The sequence below is a fragment of the Sabethes cyaneus genome, chromosome 2 (assembly GCF_943734655.1).
Source record: "Sabethes cyaneus chromosome 2, idSabCyanKW18_F2, whole genome shotgun sequence".
In the NCBI taxonomy this organism is placed as follows: domain Eukaryota; kingdom Metazoa; phylum Arthropoda; class Insecta; order Diptera; family Culicidae; genus Sabethes; species Sabethes cyaneus.
This window is the reverse complement of record NC_071354.1, coordinates 67531712-67543294: the sequence shown is the minus strand read 5'-3', so window position 1 is coordinate 67543294 and position 11583 is coordinate 67531712. Positions and strand designations below refer to the sequence as shown.

The following is an 11583-nucleotide window of genomic DNA, read 5'->3' as shown; positions in this document are numbered from 1 at the left end:
TTTGAATAGAAACGGCCTAAAACTACTTAAATGCACCATCAATTTCTCGTTTGTTTGAGAAACCCCAAATATCCATCAACTTTAAAGCCTTGTAATTTCAGCTAGAATCATTATTTTGATCAAAAGATAAGTCTACATAATGTATTTTAGATACTATCATAGAACCTCATACCAAAAAATATAAGGATTGGTTCAAAATTTTGAGAAAATCAGTTTTTTGTTGTTTTCCAACAATAGTGCCGAATGGACTTGGGTTTCTCAAACAAACGATTCATATATAATCTGTAGAAGAAATCGGACAACTGAAGACTAATAAAGCTGCCGACTCTGGAAGGTGTCAATTAATTGTAGAACCATCGTTTCAAAAAAATATTAAGATTAATGCCTGACCGCATTTCAAGGACAAAGACTAAAAACACGAGTTTAGTCAAGGACCGACTGTTTACATTTATCTTTCAAGCTCAGCACTTTTGCTGCGGTACATTTTTTTTCAGCAGGATTTTTTCAAAATGCCTGCGCTTTCAACAGAATTACATCGAAAGATCCGGCGAGCCCTCGTTTGGGTAATCGAATAATGAAGACTTTCGAGCAAAAGCAGGAGGAGCACGAAAACTGTACGATACGATGCTTGCTAGGAATTCTAAGTGCATAACTAAAGTACATTACAACTGCTTTGATGAACAACCAAATGTACGTCAAGAAATGTTTACAAAAACGACTGCCCACGATTCGTAACCACAAGGATTCTGTTATCTTGTGGTCAGATTCAACGTCTTGCCATTACATGAAATTATCCGTAGAATGTATACGTCCAACGATGTAACATTCGTTCCAAAAGATAAGCAAAGCATAGCTTTCGGTTTAAACGTGTTTTCAAGACTTAACCCTTCTTTATCGACAAACTTCGTAGCCAGTCGTTAAAGTACAGGACAATGACGGTGCTAGTGCAACGATCCTACTGATTCTATCTAGCAAGCACCGCGTAGCCGATATTCTAACGTGCAACGATGGGCTTGTTAGACCAGTATCGCACCTCGAAGCTAACTGGACGTTTCCAAAAGACATGAACTTGGAGCATTGACGAAGGCAGATCTCTAGAAACATAGCTCTCCAGCAAAGATCATTAAACAGTTTAATAAGGATTGTAAAAAGTTTCAAAACTTGACGCTAAAAAGTCTGTGATGAACCTTATGAAGAACGTTTGCAAAAAGATGCGCCAGCTTACAGACAACTGACATGTAGCAAAAATTAAGAAACTGTTGTATTAATCATATTTTAATAGTATATCTATCGAAAATTTCTAACATTTTTGCTTTATTTTTATTGAAAACTGTTTTTTCTGGGACAGCTTTTAGTAGATTACTCACTTTACTTCTATGGCGCAATCTTTATAACTATCGACCCTATGCGGATACCAGATGTGCTTCAATAACAGGCGAACACCTTCTTACAAACCATCTAACGCTACAAACAACCTACCTGCCACTTTAGTACGTAATGTGATACCATCCAGGGTGACAGGTTACAACCTATACAGTTTCCTTGAAAAATAATGTTTCGCCAGTTTCTGTTTCGATTTGCTGAATCAAATGCTGCCTTGAAGTATGTAAACAGATGGTGGGTCTGCAAGTTACATCCTCGAAATTTGTGGAGAATCTGTCGTCGTAGGGTAAACATATGGTTCATATTGGAGCGTCCTTCTCGAGAACCACACTGGCATTCCCCGTTAAATAATTTCTGTAACAGTTGCCGTTTGTGGAATAAGATACAGAAATGAATTTGATGTGCCGATTTGAGAACGATCATGCCTCAATTATTGCTGCATTAACGGTCGATGCTCGAACCGTTCTCGTAGATGGGGCATGAATATCAGCCTTTTCAGTCAATTCGCCATCGGACCATACTCGTAGTTTGACCTGATGGCTTTGCACAACAAAGCTGACCCCAAAGACTTATATAACTTTTGAGTTTCGTAAACAAAACACAGCTTGAGAAAAACGAAAAAGAAGAAGAAAAGATGGCTGAAAAAATTAAATTTTGGCTTCTTTTTCTTTTTTCGCTGGCTGTGTTTCGTTTACAAACCTCAAAAGTAATAAAAGTCATTGCCAAGCTACTACCAACAAAACAAAAAAAAAAGTTTGTTCCTATACGTTGTGTAGTTTCTGAGAAAAAGGTACATAAAGTTTGAAAACCATGGTTTTCCAGGAGCGGCGTTTTATTCTGCCGAAGTTGTTCCACGCCGTACTGGAATGCTTATGTGTATGATCATTTTTCGGTCACTTCCCGTGGTCGGATCATTAACAATTTAGTATCAAAATAAGCGGAAAAGACTGCAGAATCAAAACCTGAAATTAAAAATTAATTTTTTTTTCAAAATTTTCAGTCGTTCATGTCCTCTTAAATCAAATTGAGTACGTACTTAATACGTCTCTGAAGTACAGAAACCGATTGTAAGTTCCATAGTTTTATTACTGGCAATAACGAACTCCCGTTTTGTTAGGAGACCGCGTCGAATAATTGCGCAGTGCCGATGCTCTCAGTCGCTTTAATTCCTGCAAATGACTATTAGACCAAGGTGGTTTCTGTCTGGGCGGGGGCGAAATGGAGGAATAAATGTTCTGGATTGCTGTGATAATTCACTGAATGAAACTGGGAAATTTCGATATGAGTCCAAAAATATATTGGATGGTCAAATGGCAGGTGGGACACCAAAGCACACCCTCTCGGTTGGAACCCAAGTTTTTGCAATTAAACTACCGCTACACCCTTCTAGCAGATAGTCTTATAACTAATTTTGACCCTTCAGTCTTAAGGTGAAGGTCGTCAGAGACCAGCTGTTTTTTACTGGAATTAGTACTTGTTTCCACTATCGTTTTGTTTATGCTGAGTTGTTAGTAGTAGGTAATAATCTGTTATGAACAATTATGAAACGTAGAATCGCGTACCCATTTTTGCTGTTGAACTAGATCCGACAGTAATTCTATCACAAAAAATGTTGTTTACGGTGAATTTTATTAGCAGAGAATTTTATAAGTATATTTTCGACACTTTACGATCGTTAATTTAATAGCGAAAATTATTGGCCGATTTCATGCTCAACATAAATATGGCATCACTCCCGTTTCCTTGGTAACGTATCAACAACGACGGTCGCGGATTCGGAATTGCAATCGAAACAAAGTAAAGTTTTTCATATCAATTCAAGTGAACAATTTGGGCAAAATCATTATAGGGTAGATGATCCATTAGTTGCGCCACTAAGCACAATATAACTTCATTTTTCTTGTTTATTGAGGTACATGCTTCAATTAATGCTTGTGGGACATAAATTTATCAAAAACAAGGTATTTGTCACAAGGCAAGACAATTGCTTTCGTTGTACGAGAAGCTTTATAAAGAAAAAATGAATTTTCCGATTCAATTATATTGTACCAACAGTTGCGGTAATGTTTCGTTAGTTAAGTTTGATGTTCCTTTAATTGTGGTATTCCATATACATTGCTAGGTTGCTAAGTGAAAAAACATCGTAGCAAAGCTATAGATGAGCGCCTATAGTTGTGCGCTCCAACTGCGCGTTGGATTTTGGAAAATTGGCATTTTAGCCAATAATGCTTTAATTTTAAATGGTGTAGTCTAACTACCAATACTTCTAAAAACCTGTTTTATATAATGAATGTAATTGTTTTATCTAAAATGCTACGGTGACGAAAATATGCATTAATGATGAATAGTAGCGCAACTATTGGTACTACCACAACTATTGGATCAACTACCCTAATATCTTACCAGATAACTGTTCGGGTGGTAAATTCAAGTTTTCTGTGTTTCAAGTTAAATTTCGCGAGTAATGTGATGAATGGAACGGTCGAAAAAAATTAAAGAAAAATCGGCGGCGAAAAAGTGAAAAAATAGTGATGAATTTTAATTAGGCAGAAATCTCACTATTTAGTGTAAGTTATGCCCCAAAAAGCAATAGAACCTATAGAATACAATGTTTAGTGCTTCGAGTTGCAAGATCTTATTACGGCTAGCAGGTTAGTTGAACTAATTTTATTTTTTGTGATGGTTTCCCGAGTCTATGGGAACATGTTGATACAGTGAAGAAGGGAAGGGAAGGGTGATATTCGGTGCCATACTGACTGCCATAAATGGACTCTGACGATCTTGTCCCTAAGCATTCCATACACGCAGACATACGCCTCCCCGCCGACGGTAATTATTTTAGCATGAATGCCCTTTGCACCTACCACCAAGAAGATAGATGGTTATCAACTGTAACGGGTGGCAACTAAAATTTTGGAATTTTTTTTTCAAGCTGTCAAAAAAAAGGCAAAGATACATGAAGAAGATCTGATTTACCGAAATTAAAGATACGTTATCCATTGTTGAAAAAAAACTAGTGTACGTTTAAAAACGGTCCGTAATCGGCTGTTCGGCGAAGCTTTCGTTTAACGTCGATACAGGAGTGTTGTACGACCGTCATGTCAACTTTGCGGATGCATCTCTTGATTCTACCAATCAACTGTTTACAATTCGTGGTACACTAAGAAACTCAAAAGCCCGAAGAAATCTTCGATTTCGTAGTTTTTGGGTAAAAATGGAATCGAATGGGTAGTCCGGACTCAGGAACGATTGTGTTTTTTTTTGGCATAATGCGATGATGCTCTATTCGGCCAAAACACATATTGTCTATCTGCATGATGTTTTTCTAGAAACGGAATCAAAATTTTCTTCAAACATTCGTCTGGTGCATCTTAATTGATAGCCAAACCAGAGGGCTTGTTGTTGAAGACACGAGAAAGAGAACGATGTCCTTCTGCGTCCATAATTTTGGCTGGTCTTTCCCTACCTTGATTGCGAATACTTGTTGGGCGTTTTAGGATATGGATGGTAAACAGTCGAAGCCGCAACATATTTGCTTTTTAAATGTTGTACCGTATACTCTTTGCCAAGATTTCTGTGACAGTTCGTAGAAGTGTACAACGCGCTCCCGAAATGCTTCTTGTTTTGACACCATTTTTAGCAAAACTGGGCAAGCATAAACAATACAAAAAATATTAACATAAAGAGGAGTGTGTGTGTGAGTGAGAGATAGATAGAGAGAGAGAGAGAGAGAGAGAGAGAGAGAGAGAGAGAGAGAGAGAGAGAGAGAGAGAGAGAGAGAGAGAGAGAGAGAGAGCTAATACATACATACTCTCATTTTTCTCTGAGCTCGTTTGTATCAGGTATCAGCATTTGTGGCTCGAGCAGCACGTTTGTTGTTGAGCATAAGGGGCCGTGAAAAAATTCCAAAATTTTAGTTGCCACCCGTTAGTAAGGACATGGATTACTAAAAGCGGCGCATGTTGTGGATCGATATCAACAAGTGCTTCGTATGCTTCAAAGTAATCCTAGTGCGGGGAGACTTCTGGAATTACAAAAACAAGATCAAGCGTTCGATCTCGACAATTTCTTACTTTCTATTTCTTATCCTCCACCAAGTGCTTTTCCACTACTAGAGGGATCCGAATCTGGACGGTATACACGGTAAGTACATTGGTCTAAACTATAAACAATTGATTTCGTGATTGTGATTTCGTCATTCAGCTAGTTTTCGGTCAGGAGAACAAAATCATGCTCAGCATCGGTCACAGTAACGACTATGTCATCAATCTTCTTACGTTAACCTCTGACGTTTTGGTAATATATTCTGAGTTGTCAGCTTGCTTTCGATGTGTTACTATTAGCTAAGCAAACGGAAACGGTGCAGTCATCGAAACTGGGTAGATTAACTTCATTTGTCTAGTGGGGATATTATACCAATGAAGATCACAATGAGAGCGCGCAGTATCTGATGTAGCTTCGGGAGGACATCTACCCTCCTTGGCTTTACCTGAACAAGCAAAATTGAGTGATCCACTAGTACTGCTTGTTAGTTTCGTCGTCCATCACGACGCACCTCGGTTATGTTAGCCACTCGTCGTCAGTGCTTGGAAATCCCATTTTCAATTTATGCAATACGCCTGAATTGATGCAATATACTACTCTTTCTTTGCTGTTTCTAGTACAGGTGAAATGAATTCATCATTACCAACTTAAAACCAACGATTCGAGGGAATCACTAGCGGTCAGGTTCGTACTGATTTCTACATTCATTCATTCCCGACAATAGTGACTGGAATCAAATATGAAACATTTTGAACTGGCGACAACAGCTAACAAAATTACAATTAACGGAAACATTGCTACGAAGTTTTAATTAATTTCTTTCAGCCAGGTTTAGGTTGATTTTAAAAAGTAAGTATTTTAAGAGGAGAGTGGAAAAAGATGATGCCGGTGCGGTCGATCTATTCCCGTATGCTCCACAATTAATTGCAATTTGACTTTAAAATATTACGAATATCACGAAAGAATTATCCAAAGACCTGTGCAAGTCATTGATCGCGAGTGTTGTGAATATCAGAGTATAATAAAAAAAATTCGCTACTTTTTATATGAATAATAAACGAAGTCGAATGCGGATTTGTGTGTACAGGTGCCATCAAAATAAGCAGACCAGTATTTGGATCTTTTAGGAGCTTGAGATAAGTACCGTGAACGTCCATATTCTGCGCAGTTAAGACATTTGTATGATCCTTCCGCTATTCTAAGTATTCTAGATTTAAATTAACAACGTGGATAGCAGCAACGTGTAGTGTTACGATCTATAATATCTGGTAAAAAATATGAGAATTATAAGTCGACCAACAATTGAGTTTATTTTTCGTTTTGTAAACTTATCCTCGGTGCCCAATTCTGCGCACTTTCTTGCCCAGGTTCCTAATTCTGCGCATGTTTGTTCCTAATTCTGCGCACCCAAAATCCATGATCCAATTAAATCCATGATCCGGCCTTCTTGTGCTGTCCGGGTGGCAAAGGAATATTGTTATCATTTTGATTGTTTCATTTTAAATATTTTAACGTGAAGGGCGAATTGATTCGGGTTTTCTGCATACTGAACCTTACACTGTAGACTAACACTAAAAATTGTATTTTATATAGAAACCACTTCCTCACTCTCTAACAGCCCCATGAGGTTGGGCATTAAAAAAATTGGCGCTCCTAGGTTTGGACCCCGAGACACAGCACAGGATGCCTATCAATGCAAGTTAAAGATTTTACTTGAATTTTCATGCCTCTATACCTCAGCCATTTGGGTGAGGTTGCGTATTCTTTCGCGATTTCTTCGTAGGATACATTACTGCGCAGAATTTGGAGCATGAATAAAAAATCTGTGCCTAAATCTGCGCATTATTGCATCGCATTTTTCTAAGGAAAGCAATGCCTGTAATCACTCTTTTTGTCTAAAACATGACTAAAACTAATTATTCTTTCTAACTATGCTGGGTAATTTGATCATTGCAAAGAATTTCGATCATATATTTGTTAATTTTCTAGAAGGACAATCTTAGCGTTGGTGCTAACGACGATGTTTTCTGCCATATAAAATACTTTCAGTTTCACGTTAAATTATTTCGCTCTTAAATATTATGGCCCGTTTGTGAATAATGGTGTAATATTCAACAGACATTTATAAAAAAATAGCGCAATGATCATAGTTATGCACATGTTAAAAAATACTCATATAAAGAAAAATGCGCAGAATTAGGAGCTGCGCAGAATTAGGAGCGGTCACGGTATTTGATTTTTCATTTGTGTATTAGGTCGTGCTGTATTAGAGTAGATTGATATAGGTCGTGGCAGAATCTGGCAGTTGCGTGGATCGTTTTTGCTTTAATCACCATGCTTTCGATTCTATGAGAGATTTCGGGTTGATTCGGACGAGCGTGTTGTTTCGGCTCTTGGATACTTCTCGTCGTTGATGCATCAAACTCACCGTAATATTACAGTCTCGCGCGCATAATTTAGTGATACTATATTGTTCTTTATATTGATGAATAAACAATGCTAGATAACTTTCGCTACCAATACATTGGGTTTATAATAACAGTAAGGTATTCCAACAGGTTTCGATGACGTTTTAGACAAAGCATAAGTAACACATGTACCGGGATAGACGAAGCAGTTTACGATATCTGTAGCATGTTCTCGATTGAAACAATTGAATATCCGAGTTAGTCGGTGCTAAAAGATTTCACGGACGTTTTCATGAAACCACACCGAAACCGCGCAACAACAATTTCTTTCCCGAAATGCTTGTGAAGATGCAGAAGATTGCCTGGTCTTTAGTAGCAACAAGTATCGGACTAACATTCCTTCCCATCACACCAGGACCCGCATTCGGACGTGGCCGGCGTCGATATTGATTAGCATGCAGGGACCTGATAAGGTTGCACAATGATGAATAGTGTACTGTCCCAAGGATGCTTTTTCCAGCCATCATTTTGCAATTTTCATCGGTCCTGGTCAATAACGGAGTAGCAGCACACGGGCGGTATCCTATGTTTATGCTTATGCCTATTTTGAAAAGCAAGCATTTAAAAAAAACTAAACTATAAAATCTAAAATATCACTCAAGAGCATAAAAACTGACTAACAGCTTAGTCGAGCAATCATTCAGCAAGGGGGTTAATCCCGGTGTAGTGGTTAGCATTCATACCTCTCACGCTGAGGACCTGGGTTCAAATCCCAACACCGCAGAAGTCACGAATGACCCAAGCTGTTAAAGTGACTATAATCAAACAAAAAAAACCACTCAGCACTGCATTTCATGAATGAATCGTTTTGAAGGGTAGAAAACTGAGAAAGACAAACACTATGAGCAGTTCAGTAGTCATCTCCATGGGCTGATAGGTAGAATAATACTACCAACGGTTAAACTATGCGTTGAATGCATTTTATATTCGCTTTCACATAGGGATGTCAATTTTTTCGAGCACTGCTAGCGGTATAGCTTTCTGATGTGGGTTCTGGGTACTGAGTTTTTTTGTCGTTCCGGTTCGGTACCTACGGTTCCTTGACGATGTAGAGGCCGGCTAGTTTAATCGTTTTTTGGACAAACCAGATGAAAACATCCTTCTTCGCCATATCACGAATCGAAAGTTTCGGCCGACGCTTGAATCAGACTCTACCGACCTTCACCAGGTGTGTTCTCTTCGGTTTTCTGCCGCTGCCTAACCGCCGCTGGGTCGTTTTGAATGACTTCACCACCCGGGACGCCGTGGAATGATGACTTCCCCGGTGTTTCCTGATCCATCTGTGGGACGCCGTCAAATTATTCACTATGTCATGTCGATAACCACTTAATAGATTGTGAAAGTGTTTGATTTGGTTATCTGGTGGGTTGGAGAGGTATATCATCAGCATCTTCATATTTGTCTAGAGTTGTATGGCTTGTACCTTCTGTAGTCGAAACATAGGGGACCGCTGGGGTGGAGTCAGGCATGTTGATTAATTTGTCGAATCTAAATTATTAATTGCATGTTTTCGCGGATACCTGAAAACGATCAGCCTAAATCTATCGAAATCAAAAACCTTCTTCAGAGTCGACTAATCTCAACCGAATCAATACAAAAGTGAACATTGAAGCAAAAAATGGAAGCCTGAATCTAATTAAACCTCTATGAACTCAGAGCCCAACTGCGTGAACCATAACTTTACTTAAAAGCTAACGAAAATTTTCACAGATTCAAGAACGCGAGAAATTTTAAATGTGTAAACACATTAGTAGCTTCAGATTTTCCCTGTTTATAACAGTTTTCCGCTTTTTCGGAAAAGTATACAACCTTTACCTGTGATAAAACACTGGTCTCGCCACGATTGATCAATCAGCTGGGAATACCGGGCTGTTAAAGATAAGACTGCGTCGCGTCGTCTCTCCGAACAATTCATTCACGTCGAATTGAGCGAATAAACTAACCCAGATAACGCGTTCATTCGGCGTCAGATAAGATATTGACTAATGAAGAAGCTTTGTAATAATAGCTCATATTTATGTGCCGAAGGAGGACAGTACTCGAACGGTTTCGGGACCGCGCGGCAGTCGAAAATGATACGGTTGTTTCCGGTGCTGGCACTCGCGGTTGGCATTTGTCTGGCCAACCCGTTAAGTGAACGTGAATCACGCGAATTCTTGTCGTACAGATTACCGAATGCAACGGTTCCAACGCATTACAATTTGTACCTGGACACCGATGTGCATATTGGAGTGTTTGAATATACTGGCAATGTCCAAATTAGTATTACGGTGCTCGAACGGACCCAGCAGATTGTGCTTCACAGCATTCGGAATGTGATCAACCGGCTGGAAGTTCGCAACAGCAATCAGCTGGCAGTTGCGCTCAGTGGATACGACTTTGATGAGGATAAACAATTTTTGATCGTCAACACCAAGGAAGTACTGGCAGTCGGAACGAACTATGTGCTAGATATTGATTTTACCAACTCGCTAGAGCGCAATGACTGGCTAGGATTTTATCGAACTTCTTATGAGACTGCTGAGGGAGAGATAAGGTATGAGACAGGTTATTGGATTGTGATGATGGTACAAGGATAGTTTATTTTACACAGGTACTTGGGAGTGACACAATTTCAAGCGTGTAGTGCAAGATCAGCTTTTCCCTGTTATGATGAACCGGGCATCAAAACTACGTACGATGTTAAAATTGCCTGCGGAGTGGAGTACAATGCGAAAGCTAATTCGCCGGCAGTGGGAATTACCCTTTTGTAGGTTTAAAGGTTTTCGAAAAAAATCACAGCTGATTATTATATACATTTCTATAGACCAAATGGCAAAAAGCTCACCACGTTCCAAAGGACACCACGGATGCAAACGTATATTGTAGCATTCCTAGTTTCGGACTTCGCTTCCGAACGACAGGTTGTGAATGAACCGAATCAGCTGGCCATTTCGACGGTGGCTAGACCAACGGCGAAAGATCAACTAACCTACTCGGTTGAGGCTTCCGTTCGGTTTCTGCGTGCATTCGAAGAATATTTTGACTACAGTTATTCCTTGTCCAAAATGGACAATGTAGCCATCAGGGATAGTGACTTCTACTTCGGAGCCATGGAAAATTGGGGATTGGTAACTTATCGTGAGTCTTATATTGTTTTCGATTCAGCAACCGTTGACGAAACCAGAAAAGTCAGTGCGGTTAGGATTATCGGTCACGAATACACGCACCAATTTTTCGGCAACCTGCTGGCTCCCAAGTGGTGGTCGTACCTTTGGCTGAATGAAGGATTCGCACAATTGTACGAGTACTATCTAACGGAGTTGGTAAATGATATGATTTCGTATCAGTACTTGAGAAATGATGTCTAAAATTTTTTCGCAGAGTCATCCAGAGCTAAAAATGAGAGAACGATTTGCATCGGTTCGGGAAAATGCATTGCGTACAGATGCCAGCGCGACTGTGCGTCCCATGACTCATTGGGTAGAAACTCCGGGAGATATCACCAGATTGTTCGATGGCATTGCTTATGCCAAATGTAAGCATTCAAGCTATAAAGTTGTTTAGTGAGTTCTGATTGATGAAATAAAACATTTGCAGCTGGCAGTGTTCTTCGTATGTTCAACTATGCCTTCACAGAAGCTACCTTCCGGAAAGGTTTACAATATTACATCAAACAGAAGTGAGTTTTTATTCAATATGATGTTAT

The 11583-nt window shown here is 39.3% G+C and overlaps 1 protein-coding gene across 1 annotated transcript in view; it reads left to right on the top strand.

Moving 5' to 3' along the window:
• Positions 1-3891: 3891 nt before the first annotated feature.
• The window catches only part of LOC128735528 (aminopeptidase N-like), a gene marked incomplete at its 5' end in the record, with an annotated part of 74604 nt that continues 66912 nt past the window's right edge, over positions 3892-11583 (top strand). The window contains 8 exons of the mRNA XM_053830011.1: positions 3892-3900; positions 5096-5125; positions 5499-5526; positions 9924-10431; positions 10489-10644; positions 10702-11200; positions 11259-11412; positions 11475-11556. Coding sequence (XP_053685986.1) covers positions 3892-3900; positions 5096-5125; positions 5499-5526; positions 9924-10431; positions 10489-10644; positions 10702-11200; positions 11259-11412; positions 11475-11556 — 1466 coding nt within the window. The remainder of the gene's footprint in view (positions 3901-5095; positions 5126-5498; positions 5527-9923; positions 10432-10488; positions 10645-10701; positions 11201-11258; positions 11413-11474; positions 11557-11583) is intronic.